Below are 24,240 nucleotides of genomic sequence, written 5' to 3'. Positions count from 1 at the left end.
CTGATACAAATTCACAAATAGGAAGTTCTTTCTGAATCTCTTCATTCATCACTTGAGTTACACAGTCAATAAGTTCATTCTGAATGTCACTCGAAGTTCCTTTAAATCCTGAAGTTGCTCCCAGATGCTCTCTCATGAATTGTTCTTCTTGTGCTAGCAGTTCCAAGGTCTCGAGGTAGTTACCTTTATTTACGGAGTCACTACTCTCGTCATGCCCACGGAATGGAAGTTCTTGTTCTCCGAGAAAACACACCACTTGAACTAACCTGCCAAGAACCCGTCTATTATGATTTACTAACTCATTATGCTTTAGAGCTGCAAGACTAGCCGCTTCTGATATCGCATGATCTATTCTACTCCTGCCGGGAAGAAGAAAATGCTCACTGTTCTGAATATGTATTTTTGAAATCTGGTGTTTACGTGCTCTTCTATGAAAATTTTTTAGGGTACTGATGCCACCCTCATTCCATTTACTATCACCTCCAAATAATATGCAAATGTAACAATAAAACTTACAATCTGTCACACTTGCTGTAAGCCATGTATAATCCTTATACCATTGGGACTGGAAACTTCTTATTTGGTTTCCATCCTTTTGCACAATTTTCAATAATGGCTGTGGCCGCTTGTCTTTCAGGGCACATTTTTCTTCGAAAGACAAAGAAGAAAATGGAGTTCGAAGCAAGTATGTAATAAGATCATTACTTTCATTCATTATACACGGATTTAAAAAATACTGGCAACTCTTCACAAAACACAGACCACTAATAATAAGTTGTAAACTTCACAGATCAGCAGATCAGAACGTAAACATTAACGCGTAACTCGAGACTTGGAGACTAGACTCCCAGCTTGGTTTCAAAGCGAGCACTTACCGCTGCATGACGTCATACGTTGTCATAGCAACCAGTACAAGCCCCGCCCGCTAGCACAAAGGTAAGAGTCTGGCTGAAGCCAGACTCAACGGCTAGGCTCAGTGCTCTGCGAGTAGCACGGCAGATCGGAGAGCCGTGAAGTCTATTAAGTTTATTAGACATAATTTCCGTGCCTTATATCAATAATTTATTATTCGTATTTCGTCTGGGGAATCTGAGACTCTTAGATTCCCCCCTAGCTTCGCCACTGACCATTAGGACTATGGTGGCCTTGAGTATGAAAGCACACAATGTCAATATTTAAAATACGTAGAAGTGTGAAGATATCAAGTACCGTATGTTAAAATATAAGGTTGATTTATCAGAAAGTCGTAGAGAAGAAGATAGGACTTCTTGTAGGAGACGTTGCGAATGATAAAATGTTGAGGTGTCAAAGCTAGCTAATGTCAATGTTTAGTTATGTTAGTACGGTAATCGATTGGATCCAAAAGACAGTCAAGTGGGTGTTATTATCCCTGTTGAAATATTTATTCGAAGAAATTATCGAGTTTTACGTGAAACAAAATGATAAAGAGAGCTAGTTAATTCGTATTGTGCATGAGGCTTCCCATACGTCAAAAATGCCCAAGGCATTTAAGTACGTTGGACTGTTCCAGCAATGCTAGCTTGAATGACCTTTCTACTTCTAGTATTTTAACGATGTGGCTGAGGCTGAGGCGGTGAAGGACACAGAAGGGGGGGGGGGATCCTTGCGCGCAGGTGTTGTTGTTAGGGGCAGGGTGGGTGGGGTTAACATTTGGCGAGATGGTGGGAGCTTTAGAGCAAAAAGTTCTAAAAATCTGTGGGATTGTGTTATGTTTCGAATTCACAATCCTAATAACTTTGGAGTTGGCTCATATAAAGGATTTTATGCCTCAGTGGCATCATTCAGATTGTGGTCTTTGTTATAGGTCTGGTCTAAAAATATGTAAAGACTTTCTAATTCATTCAAAAGTTTTCCTTTGCCTATAAATTTTAGAATAGTGAGATCCTTTTCAATATATGTAAACTGGTGTCCTGTTTCTCTCATGTGCGAGCTCATCACTGAATATTTGTTATGTTTGAAGGCATTATAATGCTCCATGTATCTCGTATAGAAGCTCCGTCGAGTTTAACCAACATAACTAAATCCACACTGAGCACAAGTTAGTCTAAATTTTAAACGCTCAAATATTCAAGATTAACCACGTTATAATCTTCAAAACTGTTAATATACAGTATTTTTAACATACTTTCTGTGCATTGTCATCATTTTAGATGTTATAGTATAACATTTTTTGAGATCATAGTTCAACATTTTATTTTATAGTTTATAAGATTAGAAAGATCCCATATCCAATAATTTAAATATTGATATAGGCTGATGATGCCCATAGAAAAGGGTGAAACATGTACCTAAGTATTATGTATACATTTTAACCACATGAAAAAGTGGATTGTGTTCTATTGTATTGAACAGGTGGATTTATAAATATTATTATAATATTTGTGATATACGTCATCTTCAGTGCGGAACCAAAATGAGATTAGTTACTTGTAACAGTTTGACCTATGTAAGAAGAGTTACAGTTGTTGCATTTAAAACGGTATATGCCTGACTTAGAAAAGACACTGGTTTCATTTAAGGAGTTGGAGTTATGTAATAATTCAAGGTTTCTATTATTAGTTCAAAAATAAATCATGGTGTTGTATTTTTTGAAGACATTAGCAATACTGTAGGCATTTATATTAAATGTGAATGTGGAGTAGCGGCTGGTTTAGGATTATCTTGTAAGAGTGTTGTATTAGGATGGTGTTTAAATTTGTTAATAATTCGTTCAATAAAATATCTATTATAACCATTAAATGTGGCGATGGAGCGGATGATATTTAATTCTTTATTTAAGTTATCCTTTGATACCGGAATTTTGAAAGCACGGTTAACCATATTATTGTACAAGGCACTTCTATGTTTCTGTGGATGAAAAGAGTCTTGTTTTATGGTATTAGCTGTATGTGTGGGTTTTCTATAAATCATATATGATAATGAGGAAGGTACCGGTAATATGCTTATTGTTATATTTCAAAAATTAATTGATTTGTTTGATTCTGTTTCAAGAGTGAATTTAATATGCAGATCAATTTTACTGAGTTTATTTAGAGTAGATGCTGCATTAAAAACTCTATCATCTAGGATCACAAATGTGTCATCTACATATCTGGCTCAAAATAATGTGTGTATAAAGTCACCGTTATCAATGAAATTATGTTCTAAAAAATCTAGGTGTATTTCTGCTAGGATCCCTGCGGCTTGTTTCCATTGCCAGTCCATCTTGTTGATAAATTATATTGTCGAAGATGAAGTTGTTAATTACTACTAATTTTAAGATGGTCATGAAATCATTAATTTCAAGTTTGCTTAAGCAACTATGTGTATTTAAATTCTTCTCAATAATAGGAAATAATATTTTGATATTAATGCTGGGGTACATGCCTTGCTAACTGGCTGATGATGACACTTCAAATGTGTTGAAACTGGTCCCAAATGAACAGGTTGTATCTTCTATTTGGTTCAACAGAGTATTGAAAGGGTGGATCCTTCCTTGTATTTAATATTGTATACAAAATACCTCCTCATAAATTCTAGAGTGCTTAATACATAGATATAACGTACAGAATATTCTCCATAGTTCTCATCTACCTAGTGCCATTCTGGATGTTAGTGTGTTTCACAATGTTGTAGTGGATTACACATCATATATACAGGTAATAATAAATTATATACAGGTTCGTACATTAACAGAACTCATATAAATGTCTATATGCAGTACATGTTTCATGACATAACCTTACAAACAATACGATCATCCAACTACGTAAATAATAATACTAATACCAAATGGATGTAAACAGGTCATAGCCATAGATTACAAGTCATAATAATAATAATAATAATAATCATAATCATATAATAATAATAATAATAATAATAATAATAATAATTCAAGCTCAATGCTTGCATTATTTACCCATGGGTGAGAGAATATTGTTTTCAAGTTATATCAGTTTATCACACTTCCATCACGATTAATGATGATTTGTTGTTTATTATTATTATTATTATTATTATTATTATTATTATTATTATGTGTATAAAAACAGTTATTTTAAAATGCTGTGTACACTTTCCAAATAATTGTTGGAATGTTTCAACTTCCAGTATATTAATGATGTACCCCTCCTGTGCATTCTCTTTCCTCACTAGTCTTGCTCTCAGTGTTGCCAACCCATAACATTTTTCTCTGCTAAATTTTAGTTGAAAATCCGCTAAATTCCACTAAATTTCCAACTGAAGCAAAATAACACATACCGGCTGTTTTAATTAAAGAGATTAACTCAACACTCACCAGTTTCAAAACAGGAGTTCATCATCTTCTCCTCCTCGCACTATATGCTATGAAGCAGATGTGCTGGGCTGAGGTCCTGTGGTATCATATGAAGCCACCTGGTACCATTCCTTATCAAAGTATATGCTGGCAGTTCACAGCAGCAAAGCACATACGAAAATTTTCAAATCTAATTCAAATGTTATTTTCACTTACATTACTATTTTCATTGTTTTTGATAAGTGCAGAAAGAAATAATGTCAAAAACTTCGCATTTATATTGCACTGCCAATAGATGCACCTTCGGTATTTGGGATCAGTGGGAAGTTCAACCAACCAGTCCTTTAAAGTTAATTATTTAACCACTCTTTACGAAATATCTGACTACTTTTTAACCTATTCTTTCAACATATTGACGCACCACCTGATGTCAAAAGAAACATGACACTACCCGGGTCATCAGGAGTACAGTAACGGTTGTAACAAATTCTGACTGAGGCTGTGGGCCAGAGCTGGTCCAGAAAACGAGTTGTAGTATGCATAGTATGCAGCAAAAGTTCAATACAACGGGAATAAGTAGACTATTATGCTGTAGTTTCTATATTATTTGTTTCTCCTGGTGATGAAAGGTGATATTGTTACCGCTGAAAATCGCTAAAAGAAGTTTGAAAATCCGTCAAAAAATCTACTGTCCGCTAAATGGAAAATTTATCCGCTGTTCTATTTAAAGATCCGCCAAATTTGGCGGGAAATCCGCTGAGTTGGCAATACTGCTTGCTCTTCTCTCCTGCAGTGTACTCGTAGCTGGACTAGTCCTGCTCCTCTCTCCTGCATTGTACTCCTAGCTGGACTAGTGAGGAGAGAGGAAACACAGGAGTAGTACATCATTAATGTAAGTTAAAACATTCCAACGATTATTAGGTGTACACAGAATTTTAACATAAAATGTGTTTTATACTTAATAATATTCATCAGTTCATAATAATTAAAAAAGTGTGTTGATGGAATCTGATGACAATTTTTCAAGAACAAACCATGTCATTCTGTCTTTAATTAAATGATATCCTTTTTAGTTATAATCTGTTATTTATTCAGGTTTTTCTTATTTTATTTGCTGTATCTTGAATTTGTTTAGTCAGTCTGAAGAACCTCACAGTTATAGGCGTCGCCAATCATTCACAAAAGTTTTAAAAAGTGAATCTCAAAGTTGTATCTTGTCCACTATAATAAATTTAGCTCAGTTCTCACTTTGAGTATAAATGTCTTCTTCAAAACAGTGGCTTTGCAACAAGTTAATAAGAGAAAATGTGAAGTATTGGACATTGAATCAAAAGTTACGAGTAACTGAAAGATTTGAAAACAACGAACTGGTGGCCGTGGGCAGTAGCGAGAAAGAATAGATTGTACCTTAATCCTGTATACTTCTATAAACTGGTCTTGAATCAGCAGAAACCCTTATGCAGTCTTAGGAGCAAGGAGATGACACTTCATTCTTGAATATTATTTTACTCCAGAGAATTTGAATGGACATCAGAAAAAGAATTGCACGTAGTAAATTTCAGAAAAAAATTACAGACTTCTTTAGAATAACATAAAAATAGGGTTGGAATAAGTAGTACGGATGATCTGTCTTTTCTGATTATCCATTTGTCCCCTCCCCTTCATTACGGCAGATAATCGAGGTTCTACTGTACTTATTGCTTTAAGAGGAAGCACGACTCATCAACCATCTTCTCTTAACACTAATCAGAAGAGAAAAAAGAAGAGGTTCAGTCCCTCAAAGAATGAAGGTATCGGTAAAAGAAAGAGGAGGACAACTGAGAGCATGAGTATTGGAAGACTTCTTAGGCCTCACAAACGTATTACTGTTGGGGTCAAAAGAGAACAAGAGTTGACCATGGGAGGCCGTATAGGAAAGATGAAAGGAAGGAGCCTGTCACAAGTAAGTAGAAGCAATGCCAGCCTCAGCTAGAGGCCCTGTGGTCACTAACCATACTTGAAATTCGAGAGCCCCTGAGTTGCCTCTTCTGACAAGTATGGTTGTATTCTACTGGCCCCTCCCTCAGAGGGCATTTGAGGAGCTATGTGCATAGGAAATCCTACTGTGACTGTAACATATTAGCTATATATTACAAATTCTGCTTTTATTGGTATATCTTAGGAAATTGTATTTTTTTCTGTAAGCCCTGTATATTTCTGTACCTAAGATACTTTAAATTACATATTACCTTCTTGTGTACTGGAACTTGTGTTCCGATTGGTTTTACTAATTATAGTAGTCTGGCAAATAGTAGCTATTTTCCTTAAGTATCATACTGACACTATCCATATCATGTTTGTCATGATATTTTTGCAGTTCACTCTTGGCAGAAGACATTACGATAGAGATGAATCGCTGACATTGGGTGAAACACCGTAACGCTATTATTGTATTAATTGCTTTCTCATTGATTAATAAAAGAATAAAATATTTTTTATAACATTAATATGTTGTTATTGCTGATGTGTAATAACTCAATGGTAAAGAGTATCATTAAGTGATGTAAAGTGATAGTTTGTATTTTAAAATTTTGTAAGATGGAGTATAACTTAAAGTCAAAATTTCATGTTTGGTCTGTATTGAATAGAGATTACGAAACAATGAATTAGATTGTACAAGATCCACCTTTTCAATACAAGACATGTTGTTGGTTGAAATTACAACCTCATTTATTTATGGTACTGGTTTCAACATCCATGGGCATCATTGTCAGCCAAGTAGGGTAATTATACAAAGATACATAGTAAAGTTTAAACATACAAAATTGACCCTCACAATTAAAACTGTCTATAACAAGTTAAAATATAAAGCATAATAATGCTAAATGTCCAGGTTTGAATATACAATTTGTGCAAGTTTGACAACTTGTTAGTCACAAATAAACAAACTGAAGTTGAGGAGCCTCACAGGAAAACAAGTTTTAAGTCTTGTCAAACTTGTACAAATTGTGTATTCAAACCTGGACATTTAGCATTATTATGCTTTGTACTTTAACTTGTCGCAGTCTAGCTTAAGCAAGCAAAGGGAACGGACGTGTCTTGTGGTGTGTGCCGGTTGAGTGGAGTGGAGAAGGTGTGGGGTAGTGGATGGGTCAAGTGGAGTGTGACAAGGAAGATCTGAAGATGATCGGTATAGAGCAATACCGGGTCATTATCGGGAGATGGCAGGGAAGAATGAAGAAGGGAACTAATAATAAAAAGGAAGGTAAAGTAGAGATGGGAGTGAAGGGGGAGATGCTGTTAGCAGCAGCGGTGGTCACTGTGCTGCTGGTTATTGAAGGTTTGAAGGAAAATCCAGGCCCACAGAGCAGTAGCAACATGAGCTGGGAAGGCATGGAAGTTATAAGGAAGATGGTAAAGGATGTAGTGGAGTGGTTATGCCTGTTTGAACAGTTAAAAAAGATGCTTCAGGAGCAAGTTAAGGAACACGAAAAGACGAGGCAGTGGATTCAGGAATTCATGAAAGATACTAAGGCAAAGATGGAAAGCATTGGTGGAGAAATTGTGTCACGAAGGGAGAAGATTAATCATATGGAAGAGAAGGTGATAAATCTGAAGGAAGAAATTGCAGCCAGCAGTCAGGATCATAGGAAGAAATTCATATTTATTTACGGAGTGGAGGAAGTAAAGGCAGAAGCTAAAGTGGACATTATTTATAAAGTGGTAGATGTCATTCAAAATTAAATGAAAATAGATATAGATAATGTTGAGAGGGTAGGTAAGGAGAGAGGGCGCAGACCCATAAAAGTGTCGCTGCTATCTTCACTATGGCGGATATAGTGATAAAGAATGCCGGTAATCTGTGGAGTGAGAAAATTGGAATGAAGAGGGATTTGGGGAAAGAGGAGAATAAGAATTCCAAAATTCTGAAGAAACATTTAGTGAGAGCAAGACTGCAGGGGTTGAGGGCGTACATTAGAGGCCAGATACTGGTGGTGAGCGATGGAAATTGGACAGTGAAGAAACTGAAGGCATTGGAAGAGAGTTTCAAACAAGAAGAAATCAGTAGGGCAGGTGAGGACGTGCATATTAGCAAGAGAGGAGCACCAAGCAGAAGTGATATCTTAGAAATGGTTTTAGAAGGATTTCGGGGCGCAGAAAACGTTCTGAGGATGGAGGTCCGTGCGAGAGAAGAAATGAGGATACAGGAAGTGACGGTGGGAGAGGAAGCACAAGAAATGGCAGTCGTCATAAACTAAGTGAAAAAAAAGGTTTGAGGGAAGGAGTAGAAATAAAAGATGCCTTGGCTAAAGGGAGAAGCTTGAGCTTAGAGGAGCTATGGGGTAAGAAAGGTAAAAGTGACGAAAGCATAGTGATGAGAAGTAAAAAGTCAAGGAGGAGGAGGGGGGGGGGTGCAATAATGAATTGAGTAGTGAATTTAATGTTTTTTGTGTGTATATTTGAAATTATAAATGAAGGAAAGAGTGATTACGATAAAGACAGGTGTGGTGGGATGTGAAGGTAGATGGTACAGGGTACAGTGTGTTTGGTAATTGTACTTGTAGGTTGCTATGAATGATTAAAGAATGAGGATAAGGGAGGTAGTGAAGTATGGTTGACAAATTGGAGATTGGAACTTTGATGGTTAGTTTTGTGTTATTGGTAGATAATTTAACTTATGGTAATTAATGAAAGATGAGATTTGTTTTCTACATGGTGGTATAATTAAGGTGGAGTTCGGCTTGGTATAGCCGAAATTGGAACAGAACGCTGGTTGTGAAGTGTGATTTTTTAGTGGTATGTAAAAGATTATGGTATTTGTTATTTGTATTTGAAAGGAATAGTGAATAGTGAAGGTAAGAGAGAGTATGAATAAATGAGTGATTAAAGAGTGAGGAAAAGGGAGGCAGTGAAGTATGGGGGGCTAATTGAGGTATGAATAGGCTAAGTTGACAGTATGAGATTGAAAAGTATGATGGTAATTCTATGTCAGTTGTATTGATATGATTAGTGAGTTGAATGCAATTAAGGTAATTTGTGTTGGCTGAAAGGTGTTTGGAGTTTGGTGTTAATATTTTAATATGATGATAGAATAAAAAGAGTGAGGAAAAGGGTGGTAATGAGTTTGGTTTGGTAAATATAATTTAAAGTGGAAAGGAGCAGTGGTTGTGAAGTATGATTTCATGTTTTATATAAAAGATGATAGGTGACTTCAACACTCAACTAGGTAGAGGAAGAAAATACTGTGACATCATCGGAAAATGGCCAGCACACAAGAAAACAAATAAAAATGGAGAGAGACTAGTTGAACCGTGTAGAAACCATAATTTAATCTCAAAATCTACATGTTTTAAGAGAAAACCCTTAAAACTCAAAACATGGAAACACCCTAACTACACTAAAGGAGAATGGCAACTGGATCACATCTGCATGGACATATACCACCACAAAGAGATCTATAACATCGAAGTCCTGCGAGGAATAGACACAGGTTCAGATCACTACATAGTTAAAATAAAAATTAACCCCTTAACTGGGGAATAGTTTCATAACGTCAACCAGCCAGTGGGTAATTATTCAGCTCAACGTGCACTTTTAGAATGGGTACAGTAGTTTGCGGCAGATGTAAATACTCAACAGAAAAATATATTTTACTTGATTTACTTGAATTATTAGTGATATAGTAGAAATTCAATAGCATTATGTTATTGCCATTTTCCTTGTAAACCCGTAAATATATACACATATACGCAGCATGTTCATACAAAAGTGAATATAAAAAGTGTTCCTTTCATTATTATGATGACATTTTTCAAGTTTTCAGATATGCATTAATAGGTTCTTCATACTTTCTGGTTTATAGGTCATTCCGAAATTGCGCACGGTGTGGTAAATACGGAAGAATGGGCGAGCACAAAGTGTCATGTCACATTCCTCACAGCAGTAGACAGTTTCCCGTTGCCTCTGGTTTGACAGGCACACAACACAACATTTTCTTGAGTGATTCCTACTTCCAGTTGGTGGGTTCTCAGATAATTCAACGTTTTTCCTGACCAAGCCATGTTCACGTCACACGGAACAGTTTACTACGATACACAGACCAATTTACAAAAAGTTATCAGAACGTGGACAATGGAGTTTGCAGAACAACTGTATCGTAACAACAACAACGACGACAACAACAACTCGCAAATTTAGTAATTTCAATGTACGTATGCACAAATAAATTCTTTACAAAGAATTTGGTGCGGATCGCACGAGGCAACAGGAGACAGCTGTCAGACTGCCGCCTAGGCGCAAACTACCCGACTTGGCGCGAGACCAGATAAAAATTAATAGGATAACAATAATCACATCTAATATGAATGGAATTAGTTTTAAATTATGATAGTAGATGGCACAAGTGATTATGATTAGGCAGACGCCTATAGGCTGCTAACCCTATGTAAGAACACATTCAGAATTACAAGAACGCCTAAAGGCTTCCAATCCAATACTCGTGCGACAGCTGTTGACGCCTATAGGCGTCAAACCCAGTTAAGGGGTTAAGCTCACTCCTGAGAGGAGACTACAAAAGCAAGCCCCTAAAGCTATAAGAAAAATAGATCCTACCCAGCTAATCAACAATGAAAATTACCAAAATGCAGCAGAAAAAAATGAAAATGACAGATAAACTTAAGGATTTGGTACACAACCTTAAACAAATTGCAGAAGATCTGGCTCCAATTAAACCATGTTAAAAAAACACCAATGTTGGAACAGTGAATGTGATTAAACAGTGGAGAAAAGACATCAGGCATGGCTATTACATCAGTCCCAAAAGACAGAAATATCCTATCAAAAGCTAGTAAAACAGAGAAAAGAAACTACCCAAGTCTTAAGAAGAATAAAAAGACATCATCATAAGGACACCCTGCAGTTAATTGAAGAACAGTTCAGTAAAACTAAATCAAGGGACTACTACAAAACCTTCAGAAAGCAGCTCCAAAAATATGAACCCCCGACCCTACTGATGAAAGATGAAAACGGTAAGCTGGCTCGTAAAGACAATGCAGAAATTCTGGCTAAATATTTCAACAAGCTTCTAAATTGTGAGGAGCCTACAGAACTCCTTCCTTTGGACACCAACACTCCAATAACAGCACCACCAGAAAACATCAATCCCCCCACAATAAAGGAAGTCTACCAAGGACTGAATAAATGAAAAACTACAAAGCGCCAGGAGGAGAACAGACCTTTGCGTAAATCTGGAAATATGCAGGAAGATCAGCAAAAATTGCCCTCCATCAACAACATGTCTCTATCTGGATTAAAGAACTGCCAGCACACTGGACAACAGCCTTCATTCACCCATTGCACAAAAAAGGAAACAAATACGACCCTAATAACTACAGGGGAATCTCTCTCCTAGACATAACATTAATCATCCTTAATGGGATAAGTTTACAGCTTGAGAAAGAACTAGGAGAATATCAAGAAGGTTTCAGATCCTGGAGGAGCTGCCCTGATCAGATCACGAGTCTTAAGTTGATAATGGGCTATAACAGGAGAAGAAACAGAGATATGGTGATAAGATTTGTAGATTTCAAGAAAGCTTAATTGATTCCATAGAGAATCTCTTTAAAATTTTAAGACACCTTGGACTACACCCCAAATTAATAAACATGATAAAATTGACTCTCACTAACACCAAATCAAAAGTGAAGTTTACGGGTCAAACATCAGAGTCATTTGAAATTAAAACTGGACTACGGCTCTCACCACTATTATTTAATTGTGCTCTAGAAATGGTAATGAGGGAATGGTTTAGGAAATCTCCCTCAAAAATAAAGATTGGCCGAAAAATCAAAACAAATTGCCTGGGTTTCGCTGACGATTTAGAATTACGAGCAGTGGACATAAAAGAAACAGAAACCCAGATATCAGAACTTCAAAACATTGCAAATAAAATTGGCCTGAAAATATCATTTGAAAAAACAGAAATTATGCCCCAAAAACCAACACAACTAAAAGAAGTTACCATAAATTGTAATAAAATCAAAATAGTAACTCAATTTAAAAATCTTGAAGAACAAATAGATTAGGTAAAGAACAAAAATTAACATGGTATATCTACAAAAAGAAATGTTTATCTATAAATGCTAAAATAAAACACTACAACACAGTTATAAAAGCAGAAGCTACATATGTAGCAGAAACACTTTTGCACCTGAATAAACAATTAAAGACTGACAGACTTCAGAAAATTGAAAGGAGGATTGGAAGAACCTGCATCAACAAAAAATACCAAAAAAGATGAACAGTGGTGATAATACCTAACAAAGGCATGTGCAAAGAGCTAGAACCCATTACAGATACTATGCGTAAGAGGAGACTGGGATTCTTTGGACATATCATGAGGATGCAGGATTCGAGTCTTCTGAAACAACTAGTACAACACAATCTCATCTCAAAAAATACCACAACAGGATGTAAATGGATCAGAGAAGTAAGAGAGGATCTGAAAGAAACAGGCCTTACAACAGAGGACACCACAAATAAGAAAAAAATTGAATACAAAACTCAAGAATACAAACCTCTGCTTTACCCTTACACGAAACAAATCAACAGCATGCATATTTTCAACCAACGAAAGGGCACGAAGATCGGAGCATCTGAAGTAGTACTGGGAGGACTGCAAAGCCCAAACAATCCCTTCAAAGAGACCTGAACGATGGGCTGACTAAAGTGATCCTATGAAGTTATAAAAAAAAAAAGAAGAATGATGATGATATTGGTTATTTGTATTAGTAAGGAATGGTGAATAGTAAATGTATGAGAGAGTATCACTGAATTGACTGTAATTAAAGCAACCTGGAAGAGTGATTAGTTGATGAGATGGATGGGAATTTGAAATCAGGAGTGAATTTAATGTGGAGTTTGTTTGGGTTTGTAATTTTGTGTTATTTGTGCTTAAAGGAAGGTAAGAGTGATTAGGTGGTGAGATGTTTAAGAAGGGAGGCAGTACGATTAAGAGGTTGATTGACGTGAAAGGAAAGTGTGAAGGTAAGTCTGAGTGATGAAAGCTATGAGGAATTGCAGTTAAGGTAATTTTGAGTGATGGTTGCTATGAGTGCTTGAGTGAAGTTCGCTGTGAGTGAGTAAAGAGTGAAGAAGAAGGGAGACACTGAAGTATGGTTGGATACTGTTAATTGTATTGCAATGATCAGTGAATTGACTGTAATTAACACAATTTGGAAGAGTGCTTAGTTGATGAGATGGATGTGAATTTGAAATGAGGAGTTAATTTAATGTGGAGTTTGTTTGGGTTTGTAATTATATGCTATTTGTATGTAGTTAGGTAATGGCGTTTAGCAACTAGGAAGTAGTCCATATTAAAAATGAAACGTAAGGATAATGTGGCACACCAACGCGACAGATGATGTAATGCTAAAGCTGGGTTTGCAACCTGAGTAGGTCATCAGAGAAGACAGTGTACGGTCTGGAATGTGCTAGGTTGCAAACCCAACCAGAAGAGAGAGGAAGAATTTTTAAACTATATGTGCCATCTGCCGATGTTCTTTTTATTTTACCCCATTTTATTGTTTGTTGTTTATCCTGTTGCCTTATTGCCATGGCCTTTGGATCTCCGATAAGGAGTTGATCATGGGCCATATGAGAGTGTCTTGTGTATTTTATGTTCATTTATCCTGGCTTATAGGCTGGACATTGTTATTTTTCTCATTTAGCAGATCAGTTGGGTAATTTACTGTAGATCTGGAGGAAAATAATATACTGTATTTTAACTTGTTATAGACTGTTTTAAATATGAGGGTCAATTGTGTGTGTTTAAACTTTACTATGTATCTTTGTATAATTACCCTATTTGGCTGATGATGACGTCCATGGATGTTGAAACTGGTACCGTAAATAAATGAGGTTGTAATTTTAACCAACAACACATCTTGTATTGAATAGGTGTATCTTGTACAATCTAATTCATTGTTTTGTAATGGAGTATAATATCTAGTGTTCATTGCTAGGAGTAATAATAGCATGATGATTGTTCAACATTCAATACGTAGATTTTGCCCACTGAAAACTTTAAACATCTTTTTTTTGTGTTGGATAATGTCCTTGATATACTGAAGCATTAATATTTACTCTTTAAGAATTTTACTGTTATTCTGTTAAAACTTTGTGTTGTGAGATTATAGGAGCCTTAAGCATGTTGTATTATGATAGTTTCCTGTATACCAATCTTGCTGATAGCAAAGTTTGAACTTCTTGATGTTCACATCTCGGAGAGAGAAAGAGAGAGAGTTTTTTCAATGAGAATTACTTTTTTTCTTTTCTTTTTTAATGAAAAGGACTAAACTGTTACCACTATATGCTACTTGTAGATCAGAAAATAAGTGGTAGAATTTAGGAAGCAAATAAACCATCAATTACCAACATCATGAAGATAAAAAATGAAGGTGAAGTTTTTCTAAGAGTATATGTAGGAACTAAATGGTGGTATTGAAAATTCCTCAATGGGAGTAGAGCAGTCAATAGAATTGAGACTCATAGATACACCTGACAAGAAGAAACTAGATCTGTGCTAAGCTTCAAAGAAGTTAAAGGATGGATAGATAGATAGGTAGATAGATAGATTGGTGGGACATGTGCATTCATACATGCGCCCGCGCGCCTGTTAATTTTATTCTGGAGGGAGGGATGACACATAGAAACTTCAAAATGTGCAGAACAGCAAACTATCACTTCTAGCCAGATAACTCAAAACATCATAGTCAGAAGAGGGTCAGGCTCAGATGTTGTCAGTGAACATTCCTAATTCATGGGCAAGAGGTATTCAAGGACTATGGATGCATCTTCTCCTGTTGTAAGTTTCAGTTATTACCTGATTGTTCCGTTCTTTAAAATGTTTATATGTTCAGATTTTGTTCCAATGCCTTTAGCTGTGATATATTGTGAATTCTGAAGCATTAATCATTATTCCGGACTATATGGTTTTTGAAACTATCTTAGAAAACTGAATTTTTCTCAGGGGGCGAGGATTTGCGCATGTATCTGTTGATCATCGTCCAACAAAGGTACTGGTCTCTGGTTATGAAGAGGATGAGAAGACGGAAGTCTTGGCACACTTTGCAGTAAGTTTTGTTTCTTCTCTCTTATTTTACCCCTTCTTCATTGTGACAAAAATAATAAACAATTACCATCTATATCCTTCATTATTTGAAATCATTATTTTCCTCTGTAGCAATATGGTGAAATAGTCGACTATGTGGCTGATGACTCAACTCCGTCCATTGTACTGAATTATAAATCTCGTAAGGAGGCAGAACTTGCTATGCTGAAAGGAAGGACGTTTCAAGACAGACTTTTGTCCGTAACATGGTGCAGCAATCAAAGTGCACGAAATGTTAGGTAAGTAGACTGAGATGAAACTCGTAAATTTTTATTACACAATTTTCTCTTGTGAAAGATTATATTATTTCCTTTATTTGTAGGGGAGGTCACAGTCTCATGTCCACGGTGCATTTGCATCATGGTATTGCTCACCGTTCGGTCATAATGGTAGGAGCAAATCGTGATGGAGGAGAGGAACTACTGGAAGATGGAGAAGAGGGCTTATTGGAAGAAGAGGAGGAGGTGAGTCATATTCCCCATTGCTGATTTGTATCATTATTCATTTCTTTAAGCCTTTCCTTAATTTTTTTTTTTTTTTTTTAAGGCATACCAGGATTTGTTGAAAATGGGTTTAACGTTTAGTTGGGGACTAGAAGGAATGTGGTCTGTGTGTTATAACAACTTTCTTAGCTTGGAGCTAATCTCTCTTCTAAAAGGAGATTATATATCTTGGCTTGTATTTAAATGCAAATTCGGTCTCAGAAAGAGTCGTCAGAATTCCGTTAAATGTTAATTCAAATGAAATAACACAGGCTGTGCGATTTTGTTTAATGCAGTTAATTTCTTCCTTTTATAATAGTAATTGTGTTTCTGTATAACTCATGAAGAATCGCAAGCCCCTTATTTTCAGACGTTGAAGAAAATGCAAATATCTGGACCTTGGGATGGAAATTTGTGACAGTTTTGTTTACAGATGATGAAATAATACTGTTATAGACTAATATGTTGATACTTTGATCGTTTTGATAGTTATTTGCTGGATTAGGTAATTACTGAACAATTGAAACCACAGTAAGTTGAATTGATGCTGGGTGATTTTTTTTTTAACTACAAAGGCAAGGGTTCCGATAGTTGCAGAGCAATACCCATATGTAATAGCTGATATCAAGTTCCCCTACAGACAAAGAAGTGTTACCCAATATACGTAGGTGGATCAAAAGGTTAATTGAACTAGCGCGCCGCAGCAGCGCGCTCCGTGTCGCAAACATGGGCACAGCGGAGAAAGGGCCAGACACTGCCCATACGTCTGTTAGGCAAGTCGCTGTGGTGTCTCGTCTAGTATTGTGTGAATAGCGGCCAAATGCAATGGCGCGTCAACTGGACGTTCACTCCAAATATGAGGTGCGTGCAACAATCCGATTCCTATGGGCCAAAAGGAAGAATTGCACGGACATTCATCGTGAACTTAGTGCTGTGTATGGGGAGCGGGCCATTTCCCGGCAAGCTATCGTAAAGTGGTGTAAGCAATTCGAAGCCGGATGCACAGATATCACGGACAACCATCACGAAGGCAGGCCTGCAACATCCAGGATCCATGCAAAGGTCAACAGTGTGAATGTGATCGTTCGACAGAACCGGCGCATTAAACTGAGAGAAATCGCGACGCAGCTGAACATGTTGTATGGCAGTGTGTTCGCCATTTTTCACGAGGACCTTGGATATCGTAAGATGTGTCAAAGATTGGGTCCCACTTCTTCTCACCGATGAATGCAAGGGACAACGTTTCCAATTCTCCCTGGTATTTTTGCAATGCTATGCCGCAGACTGCAACGGGTTTCTGCAGCGAATCGTCACAGGCGATAAAACGTGGGTCCACCACTTCGCCCCCGAAACGAAGCAAACATCAATGGAATGGGTGCACCCCTCATCACCACAACGAAAGAAGGCCAAGGTTCAACCTTCAGCCGGTAAGGTTATGGCGACAGTGTTCTTTGACATGGAGGGTTTGCTGCACGTGGAATTCATGCCGAAAGGAACGACGATCAATGCGGCTTCGTATTCTCAAACGTTGCACCGGTTGCGTAAAGCGATTAAAGAGAAGCGCCGGGGGAAATTGAGCGCCGGTGTAATTTTGTTGCACGATAACGCAACACCTCAGAAGGCCCGCCAAATGAGAGAACTGGTACAGTGTTTCATGTGGGAGGTCTGGCAACATCCACCCTACAGTCCCGACCTAGCGCCATGTGATTTTCATCTGTTTGGTAAGCTCAGAACTGAGCTCAGTGGTCGACGTTTCCAGACCGATGAGGAGGTGAAGGCCGCTGTCTCCGAGTGGTTGCAGAATGCTGGAGGAAATTTCAATGCATCCGGCATTGACAAGTTGGTTGTGCGTTCGCAGAAATGTTTGGAGTCTCTTGGAAACTATGTCGAAAAGTGACGTTACAGTGGATGTTGTTATGGTCGTGTTGCTGTTGTATAGGTGGTGTAATAAATGGCCATAACTGGGAAGTGCAACTTATTTTCTGATCTGCCCTCGTATTTTACTATGAAAAGTAAGAAAACTTCTACTTACAAGAATATTGAGGAAGCCACCATTCTCCCTTCTTGGATCCAAAGTTCTCGACTGACACAGTCAGCACACTTACCACATCAACTTTAGCATAGATATTATACATCAATGAAACATGCATTGTAAACATGCTTGGGAGTGTCATGGCAACTGATATGGATGGGCCTTGGAAGATGGTGCTGGTATTTAATATCCTCAGCCATTTTATCAAGATATGATGATGAATGAATGATATAACTGACTGCTCATTGATCTCCTTGTCCACATTACCTATCATATCATATGGTCAACGCTTTAATACTGGGTTATGTCTGTTAGGTTTCATATATCTACAGATAAACTTAATCATATTCTATGGTGATATGTGTAAATTGCCCAGTTGGTAATTAGTGATCATAGCAGCTTAATTAATATACTGTGTATAAGGCTATATTAAATACCGTACCATTATTAATTCCTTTCTTGTGAATAATAGTACTATAACGTCCTGACATGAAACCCGTGAACAAACTGCCTAACACAACAACTCAGGTTAACACCAGTGAAGTTGTTAATGCCACAGCCTGTCTGCATTGTGGTAAACTCTATAAAGGGAAGCTAGGAGTGAGCATCCACACTAACCGATCCATCCACAAGAATGTAGAAATGCTCTGTTAGCTAAGCAGCCCGAAAGGAAATCAGCAAGGACCGATTGTGCACCCCTTTCAAATGATAATGATGTCTTACTTCCAGATAATACCAATGTAAATATTAACACGCCAGACATAACGAATCAACATACTTTTATCCAAAATCAAAACACACACATACAGCGAAACAATGCCAAAATATAAGTTGGAATTCCAGAATATCGGTAGTGACAATGACTTCTGTAATGTCAAGGAATTCATGGAATTCTTATCCAAAGCAGTGCGTCAGCTTCACAGTCCAAAACTCCCAGCAGTTAAATTTTATGAGATACAGCAGAAAAAAGAGTTACTTAACAATCAACCTAAATTTTTGCAATCAAGCAATCCAGACAGGGTGATGAAGAGAGAGAGAGAGAGAGAGAGAGAGAGAGAGAGAGAGAGAGAGAGAGAGAGAGAGAGCAAAGCGCCACGAGAAGTATGAATACCAAAAAAACTCAATTCCTATACTACAACCAGACGAAAAGCAGTATGTGAAGCAATCAAAAGACAAGAGTTCTGCAAGGTAGGTATAAATAAAATACACATTTACTTTTCCTCTCGTGTTTCAATCCCGAATGATTTGGGAAGATTATACTTCACACACATCCGAAGGAGAATCTGTAGAAGTGAATGCTGTCATTTCTAAACAAAAACTTGGGTATCCAATTAAGAAAATAGCTATTGACACATCTCCTGGCCCAGAGCATGCATTGATGACCTGTGTTATGAAATTATAGCATTGATTGCAACAACCATGTTAAAAAGAACACTGGTGCCTGAGATTCTTAAGAGAGCTAAAACTGCGCTTATCTATAAAGGGGGAGACCCCATGGATCTAAATAACTGGAGACCATTAACCATCTATTTACTAGTGAGAAGGATAATAGTGTGCATATTAGATAAACGACTACGTAGCTACATGACCTTTAATGACAATTAGCATGGCTTCACAAACTCTGCTGGCACTCACATCAACACTTCCATTCTGGAATCTATTCTGACATCAGCCAAACACCATAAAGTCGATTTCAACCTAATTTTCCTGGATATCACTAAGGCCTTTGACAACCTGGGACATTAACACTTGAAGAATGCCCTCTTCTCCCTCGCCCTACCATCAAAACTGGCTGACCTAATAATGGCACTACAAACCAGTAATAATACTCAAATAGAATCCCATCACAAGAAGAACAAACCAATTGTTTTCAATAAAGATATAATGCATGGTTCTCCCTTATCGACTGCGTTTTACAACTTTGCAACTGACCACATTTTAGAAGAACTTTCATGAACTGAGTTTCATGAAGGACATGGATATTGTATAATGCCAGGCCTTCCTAATATAACCGTTCTAGGTTTTGTTGATTGTAACAAAACAATGAGACTTCAGCTAGAAAGGTTACTGAAATTGCCATCAAAAGATTCGAAGAAATTGACCTAACAATCAATGTCAGCAAATCTAAATCCATTTCCATAGTAAAAGGAAGTCCTACCTACAATTCTCTAACATCTAAATCTGCTATGTTGTAGTAAACTATCACAGTGCTACTGTATTTGATGCTAAATTAATAATGGAAAAAAAGAGTAAACCAGATGCATTAGCATCAACTACAATACTACAACCACACTAGAAATTAAATGTGCCATCAACCTTTATTTTCTCATCTTTGATCTACAAATTCCACACTACACCTTTACATCAAATACCTGTGAGTTTTCTAACTGATACTGACAAACTTACCAAAAGAACCTTGAAAGAAGTTCAACTTCCAATAGATACGCTAGACAGCATGTTATACCCCAATAATAAGTATAAAGGACTTGGTCTTTTCAACTGCGGTTGGCAGGCTTATCTACAGCACATAAATGCATGGCAAGTTCTCCATCGATCCAACAGTATACACATTAACCATACCGGAAGCAGATATGTACTTCAAAGAAACTTGGGCTACTCCTGAACACTGAATATGAATCAGTCACAGTCTTGCACCTACAACAACAACAACTCCCTGAGAAAGAATTTGATGCCTGGTGTGCCTTACCACAAAAGGGTAAGAGTGTTATACTGAACGAGGAATACATACCAGCCAATCAGTAGGTAAGAAAACCCGAAAATCGAACCAGCAGCAACTGGAGAAATGCCTTAAAACTGACAGCAAATATATGTCCCAAGACAATAACCACTGTCGGCATTGCCACAGTGAGATTGAAACACTTGGTCACGTCTTGGGTTTCTGTCTATTTAATGACACAGTGGTTATTGTCTTGGGACATACCAGGTAATGCATGAACTGGAACTACATATATTTGCTGTCAGTTTTAAGGCATTTCTCCAGTTGCTGCTGGTTCGATTTTCGGGTTTTCTTACCTACTGATTGGCTGATGTGTATTCCTCGTTCAGTATAACACTGACGCCCTAAGAAGAAAGCAATACACAGTCTACGAGGAGGTGCATGGATTTGTCTCAGGCTGGATCAGGCCACCATATTGACATGATAGCCCTCACCAGGCTCAAGTAATGGCTACATAATAGACCCCACAATTAGAACTGAGGTATCATCCACTCAACCATATGATGTACACAAGGAGAAATGTGACATGAATTCCATATTATGCTGAGAAATATCTAATATAATAGAGTTTGAGGGATGTTCCACCATTCAGCACATTGTAAAATATATTAATAATTTATAGGGGTGAAGACCAGTTTTGACACCCTTGGAGTCAACAATTACACTAAGAAGAAACTGTCCACCTGCTCTAAACATTTGACCAGTTTACAATGGCTATCTGAGTTTTACCAAGAGGAACTATTTTTATTTACATTGAATGTACAATGGTCTTCTCTATTTTATACTGTACAGTAATACTCTAAAATGCGATAAGTATGTATACAGGATTTAACCTTACATGTTAGAACGTTCTCAAGGACTCTATATGGTGTTCAAGAGCAATAGAATAATCGTCATTTAACTATATAGATGGTAAAAAGAAAAAATGAAGATCTTACATAACTTGTAGCTCTATACATAGAAATCTAATCAACATTATTGGGTGATAAGAACATACTGAATTGTACATACAAAAAACTCTTATCTTAAATCTAGAATTCCAGAATTTCAGAATTTTAATTTTTTAGAGACATTATGTGGTCAAATGTTTTATGATGTAACGCGACTACCATTGCTAGCTATCTATGTACATATATATGTATTTTATTAAGTGTCCTTGCTTGCTTAAATCTTGGGCTGATGATGGCATTATATAATGCCGAAACTGTTACCCACCAAATGGAATAATAAAATGTGATATTTTAATGATAACACATTGTAAGTAGTATTGAACAGGTGGATAACCTTATCTCTGTTTTTGAATGTAAACCCTTGGAGTCATCATCAGTTCTTGTTGAATATGATATCAAGGGGAATCTGATAACAATCATCATTAGGGTTGTCTACATACAACTCGATTGGTTGACATAAGACATCCATGGAGGTATTGGGATTTTATGATCGGAGCAAGTGGCACCATATATTTCACAACTTTGGCAAGAAATTTAATTTGGATTACCAATTTGTTATGGACATTGGGTTAGCGGCCCTGAAAGGCTAGTTAACAACAGTCAGAAATCATTTATATTTCTTGTAGTCTCTCTCAGCTATATCCTTTTCCTCTAAGGAGCTCTTCATTGGTTTCAAAATGTTGATTGATATGACTTTCACTGCGTAATAGGAAAAATATGGTATAGTAATCCTTTATAGTCAATAAATTTACATTAGTGGTACCTGTGTAGCTATCATCAACACTTTTCCTGTAATCTTTGTCTTTTTGGCAGCCTCCAAATGAGGGTAGCAGAAATAAATTCACTTCAGTGACACTGTTCATAATTGTCCCATTAAATTTCATATTTTATAGACATTTTTATTAATGGCTCGGACTGAAACAGTTTAATATGTACCCAACCCGTGGACCCAACATCCTGGAACTCATGCTCTCCTCATTAGAACTTAAAAAAACAATAACCCCAGGCAGAAACCTTTTCCTCTGCGACCACCAGTCTCTCGATGCTACATTCCTACTACCCAACCCCTCCTCAAAGTCTCACAGCAGGACATCTTCCCGCCCTACCTACATCTGGCGGCGCCGTGCCAACTGCCTGCAATGTGTTGTGCCCTGGAATGCCTTCCCTGGAGCCTTCTCGAAATAGCTGATATCAGATCGGCTCTTGACCTGCTGTACGACTGGCTGCAAGCTGCAATTAAAGACTTTGTACCTGCACAACGGGATACTACCAGCAAATATCAACACTGGTGCCTGTGGAAATACTTCCCTAACCCACAACACACTCACAATACCTTCCTTAAAATTTGGCGCCACGCAACGTTTATTATCAGAAGAGACTACAAAACACACACAGACACTGTCATTGAAAATGTCCACAGCAGTCCCAAGTGCTACTGGAGTCTCATAAACACAATGAGAAGAATGGAACGGATTCCTGTCATATGAACCACAACGATGCAACAGCAGATGGCAATGAACTGTCCAACAGATATTTTTTCTCCAACTTATCACCTCCCTTACAAAAGCAACTACTCCCTCCCATACGTACGGTTTCAAACAGAACCCTATCAAGAATAACTACCACACCAGTGCAGTTCATAACCTTCAAACTCTTCGTACCAACAAAGCTACCGGTCCCGACACTATAGGTCCTCTTTTCCTAAAAAATACTGCAGCGCCCTTTGCGTCACTCTCTCTAAACTATTTAACAGATGTTTATTTTCCTATTACCTGGAAACAGGCAAATATTGTTCCACTTCTCAGATCAGGCAACAAATTTATCGTTTCATCACCGAGCTCGATAGCTGCAGTCGCTTAATTGAGGCCAGTGTCCAGTATTCGGGAGATAGTAGGTTCGAACCCCACTATCGGCAGCCCTGAAAATGGTTTTCCGTGGTCTCCCATTTTCACACCAAGCAAATGCTGGGGCTGTACCTTAATTAAGGCCACAGCCGATTCCTTCCCACTCCTAGCCATTTCCTGTTCCATCGTCGCCATAAGACCTATCTGAGTCGGTGCGACGTAAAGCAGCTAGCAAAAAAAAAATAATAATAATAATAATAATAATAATAGTTCCATCATTTCTATTCTCCCCACACTATCCTTTATCTTTGAAAAAATTATACACCAGCGTCCCCTCGCATTCACCTTGTCCTACTTCTCAACCAATCAGCATGGTTTTCTACCAGGTGGCTCTTGTCTAACAAACCTGGCCACTCTGCATAGCTTTGCATCACATGCTATTGCAGCTAAAACACAGCTGGATATCTGCTACATAGACATTTCAAAAGCTTTCGATTATGTAGACCATACTCTGCTCCTCCATAGACTCTCCAAATGATATAATATACATGGTGGTCTTCTGACCCTTCTTGCTGGCTTCGTACATAACCGTTGGCAGAGATTGGTCATATCAGGCACTTCATCCTCGTGGTTACCAGTCACTTCCGGTGTCCCACAAGGCAGTGCTCTTGGCCCCTTGCTGTTTTCCTTGTTTATGGACGATCTGCTGTCCGAACTGAACGAAACAGTAAATACCCTACTTTTTGCTGATGGCTGCATGATATTTG

At 37.6% G+C, this 24,240-nt stretch overlaps 1 protein-coding gene across 2 annotated transcripts in view; it reads left to right on the top strand.

The window, feature by feature from the left end:
- Positions 1-24,240, top strand: part of swm (Zinc finger protein swm) — a 503,429-nt gene that overhangs the window by 466,806 nt on the left and 12,383 nt on the right. For both annotated transcript variants that reach the window (XM_067135328.2, XM_067135327.2), the window contains 3 exons: positions 15,288-15,390; positions 15,501-15,667; positions 15,751-15,892. In XM_067135328.2, coding sequence (XP_066991429.2) covers positions 15,288-15,390; positions 15,501-15,667; positions 15,751-15,892 — 412 coding nt within the window. The remainder of the gene's footprint in view (positions 1-15,287; positions 15,391-15,500; positions 15,668-15,750; positions 15,893-24,240) is intronic.

The sequence above is a fragment of the Anabrus simplex genome, chromosome 1 (assembly GCF_040414725.1).
Source record: "Anabrus simplex isolate iqAnaSimp1 chromosome 1, ASM4041472v1, whole genome shotgun sequence".
Classification (NCBI taxonomy): domain Eukaryota; kingdom Metazoa; phylum Arthropoda; class Insecta; order Orthoptera; family Tettigoniidae; genus Anabrus; species Anabrus simplex.
Note: the sequence above shows the minus strand (reverse complement) of the source record. Positions and strands in the feature narration are given on the sequence as shown.